At 35.7% G+C, this 23,947-nt stretch overlaps 1 protein-coding gene across 6 annotated transcripts in view; it reads left to right on the top strand.

Moving 5' to 3' along the window:
- Nucleotides 1-23,947, top strand: part of NTNG1 (netrin G1) — a 353,391-nt gene that overhangs the window by 182,957 nt on the left and 146,487 nt on the right. For all 6 annotated transcript variants that reach the window (XM_037998133.2, XM_037998132.2, XM_037998134.2 and 3 more), the window contains exon 3: nt 2,719-3,359. In XM_037998133.2, the coding sequence (XP_037854061.1) occupies nt 2,719-3,359 (641 nt within the window). The remainder of the gene's footprint in view (nt 1-2,718; nt 3,360-23,947) is intronic.

The following is a 23,947-nucleotide window of genomic DNA, read 5'->3' as shown; positions in this document are numbered from 1 at the left end:
GAGGCCCTCCAGGATACGACTTCTGTAGAATATGAACAGGAGTTACTAAACTAGAAAGAGACTCCGTGGTCATATAAATCTATGAAACTAGGTGTCATGTGAAGTTAAACAAGGTTCTTAATTTCAAGATATCTCAGATTATGATAACATTCATTAGGACTCTCCAAGACAAGAAGATTAGGCTGTGTTTCCTGAATCACTTGGTCTTAGACATTTCCTTTCTACCAGCCAATCCTGTTTCTACAACAGGGCTACAACAGAGGGAACTCCAGTGACTTGGGAATTCAGCAAGCCAGGGAAGGGGTAAGAGGCACCAGTCTCGTCTCTGCCTCTTACTGACTTTATTATGTGACCTTGGACAAATTACTTAACACCTCTATACCTCAATTTCCTCTTCTATAAGGTAGGAATGAAAAGGATTACCCAGGAAAATGTACGTAGTGTCCAGCACACAAGTGCTAACTAAATGGTGGTTATTGCCAATACTTTTTATTGAGTATAGGCATGAGAGCCCTTTACATAGATTTCTTCAATCATATTTTATGAAATAGGTTTGTTAGTATTGACCAATTTCCAGAAGCAGCCTAATGTGTCATCTCCTGTGGTCCCAATGCCCTATCCCTATCTGAGAAGCTCTGCACACCAATGCTGAAGGTAAACAAATGTTATCTTTCAACACAACTTACTAGAAACATCCGATAACTCACTTTGGTGGATCCCACAGTGCCCTTCCCCTTGTTTCCATACCCTGACCTCAGATGGAGATGCTTTTGTCAGGAGGAAGATGGTAGCATCCAAGTTAATGATACTGCAGATGGCTGCATGCTGACAGATTTTGAAGTGACCATATTTTTTCAGTAAATTTCAAATGAAGGTGTGATTTGTGTAAATCTGACCTCTTCCTGTAAAATGTGCATTTACGTATATTTAGAATTTATAAATCCTGACAGATTCCACAATATTTATAGCCCTCCATAAAAAGCCTTTGCCAGTTTGTAGAGCTTTGCATTTGGCTCTCTGGCATGCTTAAGAGAATTTAAATAATAATAAATTTGGTGATTTATTCCACCTGGAACAGAAACTTATTTCCCCCCTCCCCTTGGCTCATGTTGAAGGGGATACTATAAATAGTGCCACAGACGCTGGGATCAGGACTGGGGAATTGAAAGTCGAGAGAGAAGTACAGAAACATTTTCATTATCACTGATTCCTTGAGTGTATTTTTAAAACAGTTCTGTTCCTCAAATAATGTACCTTCTCTCCTTTCTCCTGCCCTATCACAATTATGCTTGAATCTCCAAAACCTGTTGCCAACTTTAGGATTCGGTGACATTAATGGGAAAGAGAGAGTGAGAGTATTAGCTGACTAGGTAGGAGAAAGTTGCCTCTAGGGAGACCAAAGCAATTCTCTCATGTTCATCTTATATTTCATAAGAGTCAGCCAGTAACTGAGTGTCAGTATCTAAAGTGTAAATTCATTATCTGAGACCTCGGTCCTATATCCTACAGGTATGATGAAAAGCTCACAGTTCATGAAAAGAAAGAAAGAAAGAAAGAAAGAAACCTAATTGTAATTACAAAAGGAAGCCCAAGGACAATGTCAGAGGATCAGTTCATTTCACCCAGCCATGCTCATAATAACTGAGTACGGAATAAGAAACACCTGAATAGTCGAGTCCTAATGCTATTGCTTGTTTTCTTAAAAACGAAATCAACAAAAATCTGGTAACTTGTCATTTGCCATGGAATCTACTGATGAAAGCTGAGAGTAGCCATTTAGTGTAGCATAAGCAGTGTTGTAGCTTGTAATATAACTAGGAGATTTATTTCTAGCTTCTTGTTTGAATGGCTGTGAAGGAAGTAGCATTTGTTAAAGGTAGAATAATAATAACTAACATCCATGAAGAACTGCCTATGGGCTGGCACTGAGTAACAAACACATCAAGTGGCTGTGGTTTGATTTGCAACAGCCTCCTAATTGAGTAGTAGGGTTTTTTGTCCTGATAACTTGGAGCACACTCCCAGTCCCAAGACTTTCCTGAACAATCCTTTTATCTTTACCTAGTAGACTGGCAGATATTTGGACCAAGCCCCAGAGCCTTTAGGGTACCACATTTTAATAATTTGTGGTGAACAAAGTAAATGTTGTAAAACCAGACATTATGAAGCAAGGACCTAGTTAAGTATGATGGATTTCAGGGAAAGCCAAAGAAAAAAAAAGGCTGAATGTTGTATGGGGGTATTGTCTCCCCCATAGAACACAGGTATCTATGATTCATGGCTCATTCTAAAGCTTTGCTTGAAAAATGAATTTTAAAAGAAGTGTACTCTTAAGGAATGTCCTTCAGGCAGGGAGGAATTTCCCTTGCTTTTCTATAGCATCTTTCTAAGAGGAAGCAGAGGTATTGAGCTGTTAGACAGTTGCTCAGTGTCTTTGTGCTTCTGTGACCACATTATGGATCTAACACATATGGGATAAATAAACTGTTTTCATTTCTTAAAGCACATGGAAGGAAACAAGACAAGAAAATTACCATATTGCTTTTTTTTCTTTTTAAAGCTATTAAAGAGGAGAATCCAGTTAGGGCAAATAAAAATGATTACTGAAAACAGATTTTTTTTTTTCCCTTTTCTAGCCTCTTACTGAGCAACAGCAATATGGCAAGACTTGTGGCAAACCAGTGTTTTGATGCACCCTCTTTTGTTCTTCTTCCATAGGGTAATCCCTACATGTGCAATAATGAGTGTGATGCGAGTACCCCTGAGCTGGCACACCCCCCTGAGCTGATGTTTGATTTTGAAGGAAGACATCCCTCCACATTTTGGCAGTCTGCCACTTGGAAGGAGTATCCCAAGCCTCTCCAGGTTAACATCACTCTGTCTTGGAGCAAAACCATTGAGCTAACAGACAACATAGTTATTACCTTTGAATCGGGGCGTCCAGACCAAATGATCCTGGAGAAGTCTCTCGATTATGGACGAACATGGCAGCCCTATCAGTATTATGCCACAGACTGCTTAGATGCTTTTCACATGGATCCTAAATCCGTGAAGGATTTATCACAGCATACGGTCTTAGAAATCATTTGCACAGAAGAGTACTCAACAGGGTATACAACAAATAGCAAAATAATCCACTTTGAAATCAAAGACAGGTTCGCGTTTTTTGCTGGACCTCGCCTACGCAATATGGCTTCCCTCTACGGACAGCTGGATACAACCAAGAAACTCAGAGATTTCTTTACAGTCACAGACCTGAGGATAAGGCTGTTAAGACCAGCCGTTGGGGAAATATTTGTAGATGAGCTACACTTGGCACGCTACTTTTACGCGATCTCAGACATAAAGGTGCGAGGAAGGTAAGAGAAAATCTGTCTGCCTTCAATGGGAACGGGTGTGTCCAAAGAAAATGCCAGAGTGTCTCACTGCTGTAAAGTAACGTTTGTCAATTTCTACTGCCACATTTTCTTCAGGAACTCTAGTGTAGAAGTAGGTTCCAAAGGTATTGTAAGACCCCTCATCCTCAGCAGTCATTCGTAATCCCAAACTTGCTGTCACTGAACCTGGCATGATTCTTCAGAATTTAAAAAGTAACTCCCTGGGTCGGGAGGTCCTTTAAGTCTTTAAGGCAATGAAGCCAGGGGAAGCAAAAGCATTTGCCCTATAAGGAACTGAAAAACTAGAAACACAACATACCATTGTTTACAAACGCAAAGCGGGTATTCAACATGGTACAATAGTCAATTTATGTTTTGTGTAATATTGCACAAAAAATCTGGAAATCCGAGTTGTATTTCTTTTAATTTATTAAATCAGAATCAATAGCGTATAGGAAATATTTGTTACATTGGGACAAGCTCTACTTTTCATGTTTCCGGATATTATTTTGTCAAAAAGATATACTAGCATTTAAAATATAGACCTGAGTGGGGCTCCCTTCATCTTGTAGATCAATAACAAATGGACAGAGTTTAAACACATTAATTAAACACAGTCAGGGATAGCTTTGGTTCTGGTAATATACTAGAGATAGAATTGAGCAAATTTCCGAGAATTTTGAAGATGTTTAAATGAAAAACTTCAATAATGAGAACCAGAACCACCATACAGAGATTTTCAACCCGCTTTTTAAGTGTGGTATATTATCAAAATGACCACCTAATGGGAGTGGAGGCATGAGATAATGAGTGGGAAAACTAAAGGTAAGAGCAGAGTATCTAGCAACGGAAACAAAGGGAAAGGCAAGCAAAGAAATAACACCCCAGTAAAAAGGCCAAGATATCTTTAAATGGAAATATATGAGGATAAGAATATAAATAGTCTATATCATGTAGGTTTAAATATTTAATGATAAAATTCAAACAGATAAGGCAGGATTGATTCACTTTATTGACTGCCAGCATCCTTTAGGCAGCCCAGTTCTCAGAAATTGGAGAAGTGTTGAGACTTTCTGGTCTGTCAGAGATTTGCCTTACCTATGTGTGCTGGAAGAAAGGTCACTGCTGTTAAGGTAAAGACCATAGTGGGAACACAGAATGGAGTGGTGGGCTTGACTGTAGTGTAGGGTCAAAAGTTTCAGAGTCTTAGCTGTGGAAAAGTAGCAGAAACTGGTGGCCATCTACTCTCAGCTTTTTCTAGCTTCATGTTCCTCACGGAAGAATCAAGAGCCTTTATCTGCGAAGCTTTTCCTAAAACTTTTGACCAAGGTCTTCGTGGTATGTAACGAATATGTCTTTAAAGCAGAACAATATTGAACTTGTGAGTTCTAAGCTGTAGGGGATAGTTCATGTATTACTAGCAGGGTACATCACACGGCAATATGGAGCTGTTGTCTTAAACTTGAGTTTGCTATTTATAATAATACACAGCAATTATACTTATGAACATTTTAGCAAAAGACTATTAGCTTCCAGGATCTTATTCTTGGGGATGTATGATATATGAAAATAGTTGATATTGATATTATTAACTATCGCTTGCCACAATGAAGTAACAGATATTCTATTCATCTACATGAATAATGGTAAAAAATTAACAAACTAAGATTTGGATTTTAATCCTAATGTAATCTACATTGCTCGGTGGATTCATCTAGGTCAGTTTCCTTGCAGTTTAAGAAATACTTAATCTGAGCCCAAATTCTTATTCCTCCACTTCTCCAAATACCTTTATTTGCCACTTGTAAAAAAGGCAATCTTCTGAAGCATTTTGGTTGGGAAAAACCTATTGCTGATGCTTATTTTTGTTATTAGTATTCATTTTGTTTCCTCTAATAATTTAAAAGAAAGTGTAAAATAAACCTGAAAGCTAAAGGCATTTTTATGCATTCTCCGCTGCTGTTAAGCATGCCGTCTTCTAAAGGTGGTGTGTTGGAAATGTAGATCCCTTCAGATCTATCACATTTCTTCCATCTCCCAGACTAGTCATGTCCTCCAACTGTATTTTAGTGGTTCTGAGGAGTTTAGAGAACTCCTCCCTCCTTCCCTGGACTCAGCTCCACTGTCTTTTCTTGTTCATCAGTCAGCTGTAAGCTGAAGAGAAGCAGCTGGGCAAACGAGAAAGGTCCAGTAGAGGTGAGCCCCTTCCATAAGGTCTTCTTCTGTCACCTCCAGACTTTGTCCAAATCCTCAGGGCAGAACTGATGCTGGCATGTACTGCACTAGGCACCAGATGGCTGGAGTATTTTTGTCTTAGGGGAGGGACTAAAGAAGCAAGGTCTGATGGCTCGGGCGTATCTCCAGCTTTTAAGTTATGTAAAGAAGATCTGCTGATGATGGAGCCAGTGAAGGGAAATGTTGAGCTATAGTCTGGTTCAGGGGCCTTTCAGCATAGAAGCTGATCTAATTATTTTACCCTTGAAAGTTTCAGTAAGATTAATGATCTAGATTGTCTTTCTCTTATATAACAAATCATCTATAGAAGGATTAAATATTAATTGATGATCTCTAAAAGAAAGTTCTAAAGTTTCCCTTTCAAGGCTCTCATAAATGTACACTTTTCAAAATACAACTGAAGTTCTTGTTCCTTGCACCAGCCCCCACCATCCCATGAAATGATTGCAACATTTAACATGACTTTACAGGTCTATATCTGATCATGATAATGATATTTTTCAACTTGTTACTTCTATCCCCACCCCCACCGTAATGTGGAAATTGACATAAGTTATTTTGGGAAAGTAGAATGGAAACCAGATGTAAACATCCATAGTATAGGGGACAGAGAATTCAGTATTTTTTTACCTTGAAATCTTAAACTGTGAGACAAAAATAGTTGATCTTTGCTTGAGATGACTGAGCTTGTGAGATTCAATTCTCCATTTCTTTGCCCATGTGTTTGTTTTATACTGGCTAGTGTTGTTTGATGGAAAAATAGTGTTTTCATTGATATTAGACTAATGTAGCATTTATGTTCTTTTCGGAATGTGACACGTCTGATACCTGTTTTACTAGTAAGAAAAAAGTGTAATCTCATCATAAAAAATGTATTTCTCTTTTGCCACATACTTATTTTGCTTCCATTTACTCCCTTCATTGTGTATTTATTAAGATAATGAAGGAAAAAGAGGAAACATGGCTGTTGGCAATTTCAGCAGCTCCGTAGTACTTACATTGTTCAATAAACCTAATAATCTACATGGACTAATTCTGACTTATGGATGTCCTGCTTCAGTAAATCAGGGTGATTTTCTCCAGTGAATAATAGACGAGTGCAGTGTGCCAGTACCTTAATTAAAGAGCGGCTCTCTTAGTCTTGATCTCATTTTAATTTACAGGGTAATACTACAATAATATCACTAATGGAAGGTACATTAAAGGGCATCAAGTAGCATTAACTATATTAAATTATGGTACTTATGTTAATTAACTGCTGGAGCAAGATGGTTCTAATGGCCAAAAAGGTCATCTAATGCATAAATAAAATCTACTCAGATGAGGGGTGAGAGGAGAAATTAGAAGTAGATGTTTGTTCTGAACATCTTTTTATACAGACAGGGGGTTAAACTCAAAAGCTGTTAACTATAGGTAATGTCCAAAATATTTTCTTAGTTACACCATTGGAAGCTTTGATTTTTAAGTATTTTGTTTCCTTCTGAGCTTTCTATAATTAAAATAATTGAAAAAATGAACACTGTATTTGTCAGCTGCATAGATTTTATGGAATATAAACTCAACATTATTTATTGTTTTTTGAGGTAAACAGTTTCAAGGAAATAATGTGATTCAATGTAATAATTTGTAAATCTGAAAGACAAATGAATCTTTAGTAATCTACTCATTTATTTTTAAGATACGCTATCAGCCACATATCAAGTTACTGATTTTGGCCATAAGACAGTGGAAATTCTATTTTAACAGTAAGAACTTGAAGAAAGTAGCCTGGAAAACTCCCATCAACATCTTCAGTATTTACCCTTTAACAAAATATTCCTAAAGGTAATTATCGGTCATTTTTTCTCAATGGTCATTACACATTTCTTATCCCTTGCAGTGCCTACTCAGGCTCCATTATAGGCAGTTGACTGTCATAATAGTGAACAGTATTTTTTCCTTTTTCTACTTCCATTGTTTACCTCCAAGAAGGAAGCCTTGGAATATTAGCACAGAAGTTTCACTTCGACAAACTTTTTGGTGCGATCTTCACTTCATGGCTGCCTGTGCTCAGAATCACACTTCCCTGCCTAATCCCAGGACCTGCAAAGGGCCAAGGCCAGAGCCACTATGACTAGGTGCCAGGAGTGAGGCAGGCCCCCAACGTCGCTCTCAGGAGTCCAGCTTCTATGTGTAAACCCTTATTCTTTGAATGTCACTACCTTTGTATTTGCTGTAATTAGAACAAGGTGAAGCTGACATCATGTTCTTGAAGCACAGCTTCCACGTGGTTAGTGCAAAAAGATGTGATATCAGGTAAGCAAGAACACTTGGGGAAATTCAGAAGTATAAAAGCAGTAGAGCACTTTTTAAATTTCTGGAAAAAATTGTGTAACCACAGAAGTGACTTGCTAATTAGAGAAGGCTTATCAGTTATTTTGAAGGTTCCCTAAGTCTTTTTCCTAACCACAACTGAAGTAAATCTGAAATATTTACTTTTTACCGCTTATGTAAGAGGCATTCCACAAAAACACTTTTTAAGCATTGAGCCTGGCCTTTATTCTTTTCCAATTAGTCTCAATTATTGAGTTTGGGCTTGACTGCCACTTAACAGATTCTGCTTTTTATAACACCTTCTTGCGTTCTGTCATCAATAAATACTTATCCTCCACTCTGGGACAGATGCTGGCTTTGATGGTAGACAGATGAAGATGCACCAAGCATAGTCTCTGCTCTTAAGGAGCTGATATCCAGAAGGGACACAGACTTTATAAACAACAACAACAAAAAATGATGATAATGTGGGTTAAGCGCTTTTACTGTGTGAATATTCAAAGTGCTGTGGTAACAGAGAAGAAGCTACTAATGTAATCTGGAAAGACTAGTAAAACCTTTGATAAAGATGTGACATGTATGACATCTTGAAATATGGGTTTTATTGTGCCAAGCAGCCAGGGGAGAATGGATATCCTAGGCAGACAAATTATACCTAAAAACAGCACAGCATGTTAAGAAACTCCAAGCAGTAAGGAAATGATGGAGTTAAGAGTCCTGAAGATGCCCTACCATCTTCTCTTTATGGATCTTCAGCATGTCCAGGAAGCTGAAGGATTCCTACGTCTTTCTCTCTGGGTCTCCTATGTCATAAGAAACCCCAAATCTTATGGAGTCTCCATATTAATTGACTGCAGGTGAGGGGCATTTTTAAGGCAATTGTAGTAAAGGCTATTCTGGTGTAATGGTGCAGACTGGAGAGCTATAACATTGCTTAATTGTGGAGCAACTATAGCTCCAAGCCCTATTTCTCAAGTGGAGAATCCAGAAAAGCTTTACACATTCCACAGGAGCCATCGTATGGCAGTGGTCTCAGATTTGCTTACAAAGTCAGTAGAACTTGTTGACCAGTCATATTTTGGGGAAGACTTCTTAGTGAATTGGATGGTGGGGTCAAAACTAAAATAGGGAATAAATACTGAAATAGGCTTTTAGTTAATTCATGATTTAGCTAGTTAATTTATTGTGCCATTTCAAGTAGTAGAAATTCTAGTTAAGGATTTGAAAATACTTGTCTAATGTTGTAGAGAGAGATTTGAGCTCAAATATTTGAGAATTATTACCTTATGTGTGATGGTGGACGTTTTGAGAATCGATGATATTGAGGATTTTTTTTTTGGTTCATAGGTATAAATGACCATTATAGAACATTTACAGAATCCTGTGGAATATTACTATGTAAAAGGTAATTTCTGAAGGAAATCAAGAAATAATCTGAGAAAATTCAAAGAGAAGGGATTGAGTTAATGTCATTCTAATAGTCCCCACTCATATTTGAGTAATAATCCTTTAAATTTGTATAGCATTCAATTTACAAAATTCTTATCAGGTACCTTATTTCCTTTAGTGTTTACAGGACACTTGTGAGGCAGGTGTTGGTTAACCCCATTTTGCATAGGCGAAAACTCAGGACCAGAGAAGTGCCATGACTTTTTCTTTAACATCACACATAATAAAGTGGTAAAATCAGGTTTTTCACGACAAACCTTAGGCTTTTTCCAAACATTATGCTCTTACAGTCACGCCAGCCTGAGGTCAGCTCAGTATGTGTAGAAGACCCCCAGAATTCCCAAAGAAGCCATCTTTAAATAGCAACAGTGAATCAATACATCTTATGACTCTGCCCATCTTGGAATGTTCTGGGAGTCACACTCCATGGCTTTTGGCTCAGTATTTTATTACACCAGGCTGCTCTCTGTTTATCTGAACTCTAACTTCTTACTTCATTTTTATCAACTTTCAAATGTGTGATCGGGTTCATTTGTCACGTTGTGTTAAGTCTAGGTGTTTAACTACTAAAATCAAATTGTGGTGATAACTTCTTATTTTTCTGTGGGGAGACAAAAATAAGCTGAATTTTCTCAATGTTAATTTTTCTCCAATATTTCTTCATAAACTTTTAGTATGTGCACCTGCTTTCAACTAATGGGCATCATCAAACACTAAAACAAGTCATATGTCTTAATGGATGAACTTGGAAATGGCCAACTACTTTTGCTTATTTTAAGCAAGTTCATACTTAAAGTGAGGGCAATGTGTTTTTCCTTTTAACTTCCACATGTAAGTCCACATTCTCTCTTCTAAAACTATTGTGAATAAATGTGCTGCCTCTTTCATATAATAAAATTTCGTAAATTTGTAACCAATGATTCTGTCCACCAGGTCCTTTTTTCAAGCTAACTGGGTATTAAACCATTCCACTAAAATTTAATTTACTCTCCTTTTAAAAGGCAGAATGAAGTCCAGTAAACAAGAGTATTCAAATGAAAAGCATAGTAATCATAATTAAAAATTAAAAAGCAACATAAAATATTGCTACTTAATTCCAGTGGAAACACTTAGAATAAAGACTTTATGGTATGCACCCATCGTAAGTGGACAACTGAGGGCCATTCTGATTTGGGGCATATTTTTAAAATCCATTAGAAGATCTTGAATTATAAAGAGAATATATGCATAAGCAGCTCATTTTCCTCTGAGGTTTGTACTATTATAAGGAGAGAATGTATCTAATAATTCCTCCATTTAAATTATGAAATTCATTAGCATGCAGAAAAACAATCTGGTTTAGGAGCTTGTCTCTTTAACCTTAATTCCCTAGTGCCATAGATTTTTTAAGCCAGTGGGTCATTACAGGAAAGATGTCTCTTTTTTAAGAAACATAAGGTTATTTAAGCAAAAGACCACAAAATGGATAAATAAAATAATTTCTTCCCTCATTTAACTTAGCATTTGTAAGGGAAGCTACATTCCAGCTACATCTGCATGCCCAAACAATGGAAGGCAGGAATACACCAACTTCTGCAGCCCTGTTTTTTATCCTAAATCTGTGGTATACATCTTCGCAATGTCTTGCTGTCCTTCTGTCCCTAGGATCAGAGTTTTTTCATAACACGTTAGGAGATGTTGGCCATTGTTTGATACTTAGTGTAAGAGTATTTTGGGACCTATGTGATCAATGGTTCAGTAAAGAGACTATTTCCATTCATTCTCCAAATAAATACAAGAACAAATGTGTTAATGTCATGAATTTTATCACAGTAATTTGATTGTTTGGATTGATATATTGATTCTGTTGCAATATGGGTCTATATTTTCAATTCAATAAGCCATTTTTAGAAGTAAGTATATTAGTTTAACCAGGAATGACTGCACTGCACAAAAACTCATGGTTGCTATTTCTACCTCCCTTTTATAGGTACGAAAACTACATCTAAACAAGGTTAATAAATAGCAAAGGGGAAAGGAAAATTTAAAAATTACTTATGTTGGCATATAAATTTATTTCTGAACTCCCCTTAAAAAACATTGAAAAAAATGGATGGAAAGGCTTTAAATATGTGAAACAGGAGCCTCACAGACCCTACTGGTCCAGAATATTATAAAAGTAGGGTAGTTACTACATTGGCTCTTTCTTGCATTGTGACTGGTACCTAAGACAACTGATATTGTGCTATAATTATATTTAGAGAATAGAGGACAAGTCATTAGGATTTTAAAATCATTGTCTTATTTTAGAAGGAAACATTGGCTAAGAGACAAGAGAAACAGATTCTCACTCTGGTTGTGCTAATAATTCTTTGTGAGCTCAGAATAGGTCATAGTTACCATAATCAGAGTCTTCTCATCTACAAAATGAGATTTTTATACTAGCTTACTGTTTCTCAGAATGTACTCTTCAAATAAAGTCCAAGATGGTCAAAAACATTTGGGATGTTTTTGATCCCAATACTTCCTTCTATGAGAATCACAATGTATATTCATATATTAAAGACCCTGAGGTGTCCTACAGTAAAGACAGAGCCTCTAAAACTTACTTAGTCAAAAAACATACTAGTACCCCTAAACAACCAGTATTCACAGAACTCATGTAAGGGTAACAAGGTGTCTTCAAGCTCCAACATTGTTGGACTCTTTGTAAGATTGAAGGAAATACATGAAAACATCGTGTGTGTGTGTGTGTGTGTGTGTGTTTGTGTGTGTGTGTTTAAACTATTTGCAGTGCTAAGAACAGATTGATTTTTTAAGCAAGTTCCAACTTTAGTCATCATCTTCCCTATATTACTGCTACTTTGGGTGAAAAAGTGAGACAATCTTAGAGAAAGATTAACCTCAGTGGAGAGTATCTCTCTTTTTTTTTTTCTTTTAACTGTCGCTCTAATTTTTTGAACCTTGGAGTACTATGCATCTTTCTTTAAGAATTATAGGAAATTAAGTACTGTATTGGAATAAATAGGGATTTTTTTGTTTTGTTTTTAAGCTAGTGAAATTGTGATGGAAGAGTCAGCAAAGATGTGAAAAATGAAATGCCAAGTGGTACAATCTGGTGTATTTTGTAGATAAATGGAGATGCTAAAGGATTCTTATTCCTCCCGTATGTAAGTGCCTCAAACTCTAATTACAGCAATGAGCTAAAATCATGCATTTAAAGAAAAATAAGATTAACCAGTATTTAATATATTCTTTTTTTTTTTTTTTCATTTGCTTTGGAGGATATTCTTGAAACCACAAGCTAATTTTAGTTAAATGAGTCTTGCCTTTCTTTTGCTAATTAAGACTGTTAATGAATAACAAATCAGAGCCCAGTAAAACTAAACATTGTATACAGCTAAGGGGTATCACCTTGTCCAGGAATTGTATTTTTGTCCTGGCTGCTTTTACTCATTTGGTGCCACCAGAATATCGGGAAAGCAAAGCTGTTATAACATATTGGTGACATCCATGTGTAATTATAGATACTGCGGTGCAGCTGGGAGCAGGGAACAGATGGGGGAAGGGTGGACCAAGAGATGATGGGTGGTGAAAGTCTAGGAGGTCAGAGATTTGGCAGGTTGGAAGGAGATAGCATCATGAACTCCTCTATTGGATTTGTATAGACAGGGTGTATGCCACATAGAGTCATAGCATTGCAAAATCATTTCTTTTAGAACTGAAAAAAAAAAAAACATAAAAATAATTTAATCTAACTCCTCCTTTTTCAAATGTGAAACAGAATGGTTAAATGAATTAGTCAAGGATGACACTGTTGTATAACTAGAATTTAAACCCAGATGGAACTTTTACTCACTGATCTGCGTCCCATGCCTATAACTGGGCCTGGTACATGTTAAGAGTTCAATAAATATTTATTGATGGAATGAGAGAATGATCAGAATATCCTTCTGACCATCATGTAGAGGACCATTCTGAGGACGGTTTTCCCATTAGGTATGCGATGGCCACCTCTAAATATTCCCCACACAAGACTGCAAGGGAATTGGAGCTTAGCCCATTGTTTTTGGTTATGTCACTTCATCCAATAAACCAGATTGCAAAGCTTCAGGCTTTAACCAATAGTCCAAACTTAAAGAATAAAATATATCTACTTCAGATAACAGAGTAATATATGTACTCAGGTTAAATGAATACCACCCCACTCAAATGCACACAATTTCTTTTATTATATGTTTGATTGGTCCTTTTAAGATCAAAAATTGTGACCCATAATCCCTTTCCTGGATGAGGAGAAGTCCATGAAAAGGAATGAACTGCTCGCATTCTCAAGCAATATTTAGTATAATCGCAATATCACTGTACGTCCACGTCCCAAGGTTGTCTTCAAATGATGTTTGCTTCTTGAGTTTAGCAACCAAGGAGTTTTGAAATGCTACTTAAAAACCTTACAACGTGTAAATGATGCCTTTACATATTGATAGGTTCAAAACTGGGGTTTCAAAGAGTTTGAGCTGAGGAGACATGGAAACAGGCAGTGATCAAACGCAACTATATACATGTATCTGCTGAACTCTACACATGTATCTGCTGAAACTTTTATGAACATATGTCTTTATAAAAATAATTGAAGTTCATTATATACTCTGAAGTGGCAAAATAGGATTAAAAATATTAATAGTATGAGGCTAATTATGAGAAGGAGGAAAAAAGAGAGAATGAGACAACACAAATATAGCTAGCTAATACTGGTGGAATTGTGGGTAGTTTTTATCTAATTAGTTACGATTTTCTGTTTTTTTCTTTTTACTCATTGTATCATCAGAAAAAAAATAGTTTTTAAAATTAAGTTAAAATTCAGCAAAGTTACAAGATACAAAAACAACACACAAACATCAGTTGTGCTTCTATACAGTAACAATGAATGATCCAATAGGAAATTAAGAAAACAATTCCATTTACAATAGTGCAAAAATAATAAAATGGTTAAGAATAAACTTAACCAAGAATCCAAAAGTCTTGTACACTAAAAACTACAAAACAGTGCTGAAAGGAATTAAAGAAGACACAAATAAATGGGAAGACATCGTATGTTCATGGATCGTAAGTCAATATTGTTAAGATGTTAATACTACCCAAAGCTATCTACAGATTTAATAGAATCTCTATCAAAATACCAATGATGATATTTTCAGAAATAGAAAAATCCATACTAAAATTCATATAGAATTTTAAGGAACCTGGAAATAGCCAAAATAACATTGAAAAAGAAGAATAAAGCTAGTGGCCTCACTGGGGTTTTTATGTTGTTGTTCCTTTTTTTTAAATTTCAAAACTTACTACAAAGTCACAGTAGTCAAAACTGTGTGGTACTGACATAAAGACAGACATACAAACCAAAATAAACCCTCACATATATGGTCAAATGATTTTCAACAACATTGCCAAGACCATTGAGTGAGGAAAAGACAGTCTTTTCAACAAATGATTCTGGGAAAACTGGATAGTCACATGCAAGAAAAACAAACCAAAAAAGGAAGTTGGACCCTTACCTTACATCATATACAGAAATTAATTCAAAATGCATTAATGACCTAAATGCAAGAGCTAAAACTATGCAAAGCTAAAACTATGAAACGTTTAGAAAAAAACAAAGGGAGAAAACTTCATGACATTAAATCTGGCAATAATTTCTTGGATATAACATCAAAAGCACGGTCAACAAAATCAAAAATGGGTAAGTTGAACATCAAAATTAGCAACTTTAGTGCATCAAAGGACACTATCAACGAAGCGAAAAAGCAACGCACAGAATGGGTGAAAATATTTGTAAATCATATATTTGATACGGGATTTTTATCCAGAATGTATAAATTACTCTTACAATTCAACAACAACAAAAACCTAATTAAAAAATGAGCAAAGGACTTAAATAAACTTTTCTCCAAAGAAGATATAAAAATGCTTAATAAACACAGGAAAAGATGCTCAAGATCATTAGTCATTAGGGACATGCAAGTGAAAACCACAGTGAAATACCACTTCATACCCGTCAGAATGATTATTATTCAAAAAAATAAAATAATGTGTTTGGAAAGGACATGAAAAAATTGGAATGTTTGTGCTATACTGGTGAAATGGTACAGACACTGTGGAAAACAGTGTGGCAATTACTCAAAAACTAAACATAAAATTACCATATGATCCTGCAATTCCATTCTGGGTATATATCCAAAAGAAGTTAAAGTAGAAGCTTGAACAGATATTTGTACATCTCTGTTCATAGAAGCATGGTTCACAATAGCCAAAGGTGGAAGCCACCCAAGTATCTATCGATGGATCAGTGGAAAGCCAAAATATGGTATATACATACAGTGGAATTTTATTCAGCCACAAAAAGGAAATAAATTTTGATGCATACTACAACATGGATGAACCTTAAAGACATTATGCTAAGTGAAATAAACCAGTCACAAAATAACAAATATTGCATGATATGCAACTTAAATGAGTGTCCTAGAGTAACCAAATTCATAAAGATAAAGTATAGTGTTTCTGCCAGAGGCTGGGGGCAGATGAAAAAGAAGAGTTCATTTGTAATGAGCACAAAGTTTCAGTTGGAGAAGATAAAAAAGTTCTGGAGATGAATGATGATGATGGTTACAAAACAATGTGGAAGTATTTAATGCCACAAAACTGTCTATTAATGATTAAAATAGTAAATTATGTGTTATGTGTACTTTAACGAAATAAAAAATCAGTAACTGTATAAACAATACTCCTTGACTCAGCAAAGTAAAACACAGAAATTCTGACATATATCCATGTGTCTTTCTTCTCTGTCCTTATGAAATATTCTAGTCTTTTCCCACTTTTAATGTTATTCTTGGTTTTGAGATGGAGGAAGATGTTCAATAGGTTTCTAAGTTTGTATGGGTCTTCACGATGAGGGGTCTAGTTGGAGGAAATAGGATGTGAAGCTCCTTGAAGCAACAGAAAATAAGTTTTAGAGAAAGAATTTGGCCAGAATGTAACTAATCAAAGAACATTCCCTGTGTATAGGAACGATGAAGCACAGACAGGAAGGGAGCTTAAGGGGCAGATATTGTAATAGTAGTGGAGGATATTTAAAATCAGACTGAGTTTTGATTTCATACTATAGGTAAGCAGTTGGAACCACTATAGGCCCTTGTAAAGTGGTCTATGTTGGAGATAATGCCAATGTTAAAAAAATACTTAAAAGATTGTGTTACTCTCTGTGCATAAAATGGTTTGGAAGAGGGACATAATTGACTGTTGAAATAACTTTCATGAAACGTGAGGGTTGTGGATAGAGAAAGGAAGAAGTAAATGTGAAAAGTAGGTTTTAATAATACAGAAAGTAGGTTTGCCCCTAACATTTGCAAGGTTGGGGAAAAAAATAAAAATACGAGCCCACATACCATATGCCTAAATATGTATAAAATATAAACTGAACTACACCACTGTTTGACTCATGTTTCCATCCTGAGTCCCATAGCTCACTCCCCACAGTATGACAAAAGGGGCCATCACCTCTCCCGAACTAGGTCTGCTGCTGCAAGCCTGAGCTAGAGGAAGGTAGAAGCTATGTCCTTGACCCAAGAGTCATAAGCAGTAACTGGATCTACATGAACTTGGGATGGAAACTTACCCAGGCAAGCAGCTAGGAGGCCAAGCCAGGAAATTTATCCTCTTCCATAATTCACTTCTTCCTTTCAGGATTTCCAGGTAGTTGTAAGCACCTCCCAAAATTACACCAAGAGTTCTTCTTCTGGCAGTAACCAAGCATGTCCTATCATGCTGACTCTCCTGTACCCAACAACTACAAGCTCTGAACTAAATATCAAAACAATTACTTGAAGACCCTGGAGAATGACCAGACACAGGCAGATACCAAAGGGGAGATGATACTTTAAAGAAAGGAAAGGTATTGAGTGAGTTTCCTTTTTTCTGCTTTTCTCTAAGGACCTGCAGGCCTAAGTCTGTGCCATGTATAATGGGGAAAAGGAGGTGCAATTAAAGCCCAGATGGAAAATCCTATTTCATACTGCCTTGAAAACCAGACAACAGAGCTGGGGCAACCAAAATATGAAGCAAAAAATATGAAAAAGAAAGAGCCAGAAGCGAGGAACTCCAAATACTGTGTATAAACTCTGCCTAAATTTCTGGCTAATCCCTCAGATGTCAGTGTATGAGCCAGTCTCCCAACAGCCTAGCTAAAGCTGAAATAACTGAACTGAAATTTCAGCTGCAATTGCAGAAGAGACAGAGTGCTCACTTTGGATTTAGTTAGATTCCCTGTCTACTAAATGAAACAAAGTCAATATTCTTCAGGAGAACACAACAGAATCCAGAGTCTTTCAATAGTATCATTCACAATGTCCAGATATAATCCAAAATTACTCAAGAAAGAAAGAAAACATAAAAAGATGACCCACTTTCTAGAAAAAAAGATAATAAGACTAAACTCAACATGGTCCAGATGCTGGAATTAGCACACAAAGATTTTAAAGCAGCTACTATGCTCATGGATATAAGAAGGTATGCTTTTAAAACATGAAGATATAAAATATCTGTAGGGAAATAGAAATTATTGAAAAAAGTAACCATATGGAAATCTTAGTACCAAAAAAAATCTTAATTTTCAAAACAAATTTCACTGGATGTATTTAACAGTAGATAGGAACTGACAGAAGAGTCAGTGAACTTGAAGATCTGTAGAAAGTAGCCAACATGATGAATAGCAAGAAAAAAGGTAGAAAAAATGAACCAAGCCTCAGAGACCATGGCACCAATATCAGAAAGCCCAGTTTTTTGTAATAAGTGTTCCAAAAGAGAGAAAAGAGGGAATGGAGCAGCAAAAATAATTGGGGAAGCAATGTTAAAATTTTTCCAAGACACACAAAGATACAGCGGACTCTAAGCAACATGAATATCAAGCAGACCCCAGGCATATAATATGCAAACCACTGAAATCCAATGATAAGAGAAAATCTTGAAAGCAGCAAGAGAATAAAGACACATTACATATATGCAAAAAAAACCCCATAAAATTCTCATCAGAAACAATCACGATCAGAAGACAATGGAACAATATCTTTAGAGTGCTGAGAGAGAAAAACAAAACAAAACAAAACTGTCAACCTAGGATTATATATCCAGTGCAATTATCTTTTACAAATGAAAGCTTATTAAATATATTTTCAGATGAAAGCAAACAAGAGAATTCATTAGCAGCCTATCAGGCCAAAAAGAGTGATACCAAGTGAAAACTTAGAATTTCAGGGAGCAATGAACAATATTGGAAATTGAAAACATAAGGGTAAATCTAAAAGACTTTCTTCCTCATTCTTTCTTTAAAATACATGTTACTATTGAAGGCAAGAATTATGACACTTAATTGTGAGGTTTGTAATATATATAGGTGTAATATATAGGACAGCCACAGCATAAAACATAGGAAGAGGGGGTCCATGGACCTCTGTGGTTTATGTTCTTGCATTTAACATGACATAGTAGAATATTGACTATAAATAAATGATGGAAAATTAAGGATATATATCATAATCTCTAGAGAAATCACAAAAAATAACAACTCAATGAGGAATGTCTCAAAAGTCCTACACAATCAAGCCACAATTATACCACCCAAGTTCAGGGGAGGGAAGACGCACCATTACGTAAGTAATCTGCCTAGACATCTACTTTTGATGATTTGGGGTTTCTAATGTTTTTGAAAAGCAAAAAGCCAAAACAACAATGACAAGAAACAAGTGCAAGCTTAGGTTTTTCTTCTCACCCCTCTTCTGCTACTGCCAATCACTGGAGCTTGCTGGGCCCTGAATCTGCCAGCGGAGATTGGAGAAGTCCAGAGGTTGAAGGAGAGAGGTTGAGTTTCGTGTTCAAGTCCTGCTCCCATAACTTGTATCTGCTAACTCTATTACCAAAATTTCAAAAAAAAAAAAATTTAATAACAGAAAGAAAAAAATTGTTTTCCTGTTTTTGACGTATGGGACTCTCTAAAGTCAGGGTGCAGAGCAATGGCTCCCCTTGAAGAGGCCCATGTTCAAAAGTAGTGAAGGATAGAAGAGGGAGATATATGTATCTGTAACGTTTGATCAAATTTTTCATACTCAGGAACCAGACGGGTGGTGGTATCATTAATATTATTTTCGGAATTGAGAAGGTTATCTATTTGAGCCTACATTGAGCTCATATTTTAACTTAAAAAATGTAGAGAGGAGATTCAGTGATAAGTATGTGTTAGTGAATGTATGAGTAAATTGGCCTATAGATGATGTACAGCTACACAAAATTGCTATTTTACATCTTAAAATTTCCATCCAAGTACAAATATTTCTTTAGAAATAAACAAATGGCAACAATTATTATCTTTACCAATTGCAGCTCCAATATTTCTGAAGGACCCCAGAATACCTAGAAACTATTCTCACACAGCATCTAATCCTGAATGCTTTCAGCCATTGATAACTGGTATTATAGTCAGCTGGAAAACTCACCAATAGTATAACCACAAAGAGTAGGATTCCGTACTTAGAGGCAGCAGCCTTGGTCAAAACTTTAAAATAATAATAATGATGATGATAAAACACAAAGAGAAAACAAAGTAAGAAACTTTAAAAAAAAAAAAAGGAAATAGGATTTTGGATGGAAATATATTACAAAAATACATTGTTTTTCTTTGGAAAAGTGTTTTTAAAAAAATGAAAGAAAAAAGGAAGTGGCATTTTTGTGGGAAATTCTAAAGGTGCAATAGAGCTCTTTAACAGCATGGTACAGTATTCTACACTCCCAGGAAGAGCAAGTCAGTTGAGAATCCCATCCACATTCACTTTAGGACCATTATTATTGCCCACCTTGCTGACTATGGATGGAGGAATACAAGGATGCAGCTTATAACCCTTCCTGGTTCAAAACTAGACCTCCAGCTCCAGTAGGGGCTCTCAGATTCTGTATGGTTCTCAGATCTTCCCACTTCTCAAGCCATTGTTAACCTGGGAAATTAGCAGGTTACAATCTATCAGATGGGGCTTCTTCTGTGTTCCAGGGTGACCCATTTAAAGGAAGTGATGAAGCATGCTGGAAAGTGTATAGTGTTAATATCAAAGGAGACTCTGGCAACCAAAGTGTATATTGTTAATATCAAAGGAGGCCCTAGCAACCACCTTCTTAACCTCTGCACTAAATAGGATTTAAAATATAAGGTTCCTATAATGAATAACATACACTTATATGAAAAATATTCCAGAGTAAGTGAGAAATATACTATAATTTAAAAAGGAAAGGGTTTCATTTGGCAAATAACTGTAACCATTTAATTAAATCTGTTAATACCATGCAGACATTTTGCTATTTTAGTAACAATTTATGTTTGTGGACTAAGAAAGAAAAGAATAAGCAGTTATGTTTAGTAAACTAGAAATGACTTTGTTAGCTTTGTGAGAACATGACAATTGGTAGGAATATAAAGGGGTAAAACATTATTTAGCTGGGAATCAGATCACATGAATTCTTATCCCAGAACTGTAACATGGAAAATAATATCTATCTACTTCTCTTTCAAGAATGTAAAATATAATACAAATAAATGTAAACTCTTAAGTGTTTTGTGCGTAGCGTAATAGTTCCTGGCAGTGTTCCAGTTGCTAGAGATACAAAGATGAAAAGCCAGAGTCCCTGTCCTCAAGTTGCTACCATCTGGATGAGTTGACAGATACTTCAAGAGAAAAATTATAAAGCATCATGGTTTGTACAGTGATAAGGATGTGCATAAGTTACTGTGGCAACAGCAGGGAGGAGGAAGAGCAGCAGCCCAGACCTCTGGGAGGACAGACACTTTCTGGAGGACATTCTGATAGTCTCAATTTCATCAAGGTTATTTCTAAACAATTATCTCCATATGTTATATTAAACTAAATGAAATTCTCATTATTAATCATTTTAAATGGCTGATTATCTAATGGTTGAAAATATCTTTTGCCTTATTTTAGTACCAGATCTGTATATACACTTAGAAAGACATATTTTATTTCTCCTTTCCCTAAGATAGGCATATCCAAAAAACTGATTCACAGTGGAGGTGGTTTCAGACACACAGAAATACTGAGTAAAATGTGGACTTGCAAGGCCACATGTTGTTTAATGAGACTGAATGAAAGACTCAATTTTCAATACAAAGTTAATCCTGTTTTCATTAAATATAAATGTTATTTATGGAAAACAAGAGCCCTGCAGAAGCAAAAGAATGCCTCTCAGGGTTACACATTTTGTATTTATTTAGCATTGACGAGTTTAAACCAAGAGGCTTCTTTGCAATTTGATTATTTGCTCCTTTCCTTGATATGGATTATTCTATCAGATTTTTCTACTAACAAAAACATATATAAAGATTCCAGTATTATTTTACTATCAAAATGAGATGCCAGAGGAAATTACACACCACAGGTAAGTTTTTGATACAAACTAAAATCAGAAAAAATCAAGTGTGGTTTGTTAATGAACTCTGGTTTACATAGAGAGGCAATGGAGAGTGGCTTTCAGGCTGACAGACCTGGGTTCAAATCCCAGCTCCTCCATTTGCTTACTTGATAGACTTTAGAAAAATCACATAACTTAAACATCTCAGAGTCTCAGTCCCCATCCATAAAACATACAAATATTATCCACATTTGCAAGTTGTTTTCAATTTTATTAATGTCTATAAAAAGCAAGTACATATTAAACTAAATAGTGGTTATTACCATGAGGCTCAGGAATGGTAGCTACAGTGAATATTATGACTCTGAAAGTAGCTTGGGGCCAGGTGCAGTGACTGTAATTCCAGTGCTTTGAGAGACCAAAGTGAAAAGATTGCTTGATGCCAGGAGTTTGAGACCACCCTGGACAACATAGCAAGACCCCATCTCTTATAAAAAAGAAGGAAGTTTTGTTTTATTTTTAATTTTTTTTATATTAGTCTCACAACAACATATTGGCTCTGCCTAACTTAACCACTAATATTTTGTCTTCCTCTACTAACTCTTTCCACTTTCCTATATTGATGGACTGAGTGTATATTTATTCTGCTATATAATTCATATCCTATTGTACTGCCATTAATGTGCACTTATCTGTCTTAATTGTTTCCTTCCTCTTTAAAGACCTCAGCAGCTTAAATTTATCATTACCATATTCCTAGAGTTCTCTATTGGTAGAGATTCCCATGAAAATTAAAACTGGGAATTACAAAAGGGGAAGGGCAAGCTTAGTTTTCTAAGATTGGCTTCTTGAGCCCTGGGTAATGAAGTTATATTATACCCCATTTCCTCTGGGTTGCAGATGTGCATTTATCCTCACCGATGATGGATGGCCTACTTTGACATTTTGCATGGATGGCTCTTGAGAATGAAAATCATACTTATAAAAGATTCATTGGCTCATTGTACAGTCCTAACATTGTCACCTTGACACACAGTGACAGCATTGTAATATCTATTGACCCTGTTGGTCAGCACAAAAAAGGAGAATATGTTTCAGGATCATCTAACAGAGAAAAAGAGTTTGGGATATGTTTTTCATAGAATGCAATAACTAATGAATTTTTAGTTCTATTTCTCTTCTGATTTCAGGAAAGCTGGTTTTGAAAGACAGCAAAACCCTTGTGTGCTGGGGAGATTAAGTGGTCACCAACTTAAGAATCACATCCAGTTTAGAGGTGAATCTATGAGTTGTGAGGGAATTGGAACAGGGTTTCTGCAAGAAAAGGAAAAAATTATGTGAGTGCATTAGAGTGGACAATTTACTAAAGAAGATAGGATAAAAAAGAATTATGTATTAATAAATGAAATTAAAAACCCATTTAAAATTAGTCACTCTTTATAAGTCACTTTTTGTTTAGTAGTCCTATTTTATATACATTTTATATTGAATATATTCTATTTTAAAAGCAAATTAGACTTATTAAAATAAGCATTTTGCTGGGTTTAGGAATAACTTATAATCACTTTGACCATTTAAAAATAAAATGTGACTGACATCAATTTCTGTGGAAATTCTGACATACAAATATGTTAGTCCCCTGAATTAAAGAAAAAGTATGACTGAAGCATTAATAGAATGATAATTACAGAGGCATTACCATAATCATAAGAGGAATGCCATGGTTCAGATTTAACTGCTTTGCACAAATAAAACAGTAAACTATAAAAAATGTAAAACATAAAGGAGGGCTCTGTACATTGAGATATGTGTCTTTGTACTCAACTAATTAGTTGCTACTGAATGTTTTTGCTTTGCTCAGTGGCATGTGGTACATAAATCATTGCAATATGTTAAATGCAAATGGTTGTTAATAGAGAAACCATCTGCTCCATGCTGGAGAGTTTGTTAAAAAGAATGTGGTGAACCTACTTTGGATAATGTTGAAAAACTCAAATGCCAAATTTCTAAAATGAGCTGCCTCTGTTAACCCCAACATTACTAATACTCCCCTGGCCTTTTAAATTCTCCAAGTTCATCACTAAAACACTCGTAACACAGTCTGTGCTGTTTTAAACAACCCCATTGGCTAT

Source organism: Chlorocebus sabaeus, chromosome 20 (genome assembly GCF_047675955.1).
Source record: "Chlorocebus sabaeus isolate Y175 chromosome 20, mChlSab1.0.hap1, whole genome shotgun sequence".
In the NCBI taxonomy this organism is placed as follows: Eukaryota; Metazoa; Chordata; class Mammalia; order Primates; family Cercopithecidae; genus Chlorocebus; species Chlorocebus sabaeus.
This window is presented reverse-complemented; position numbering and strand designations above follow the sequence as displayed.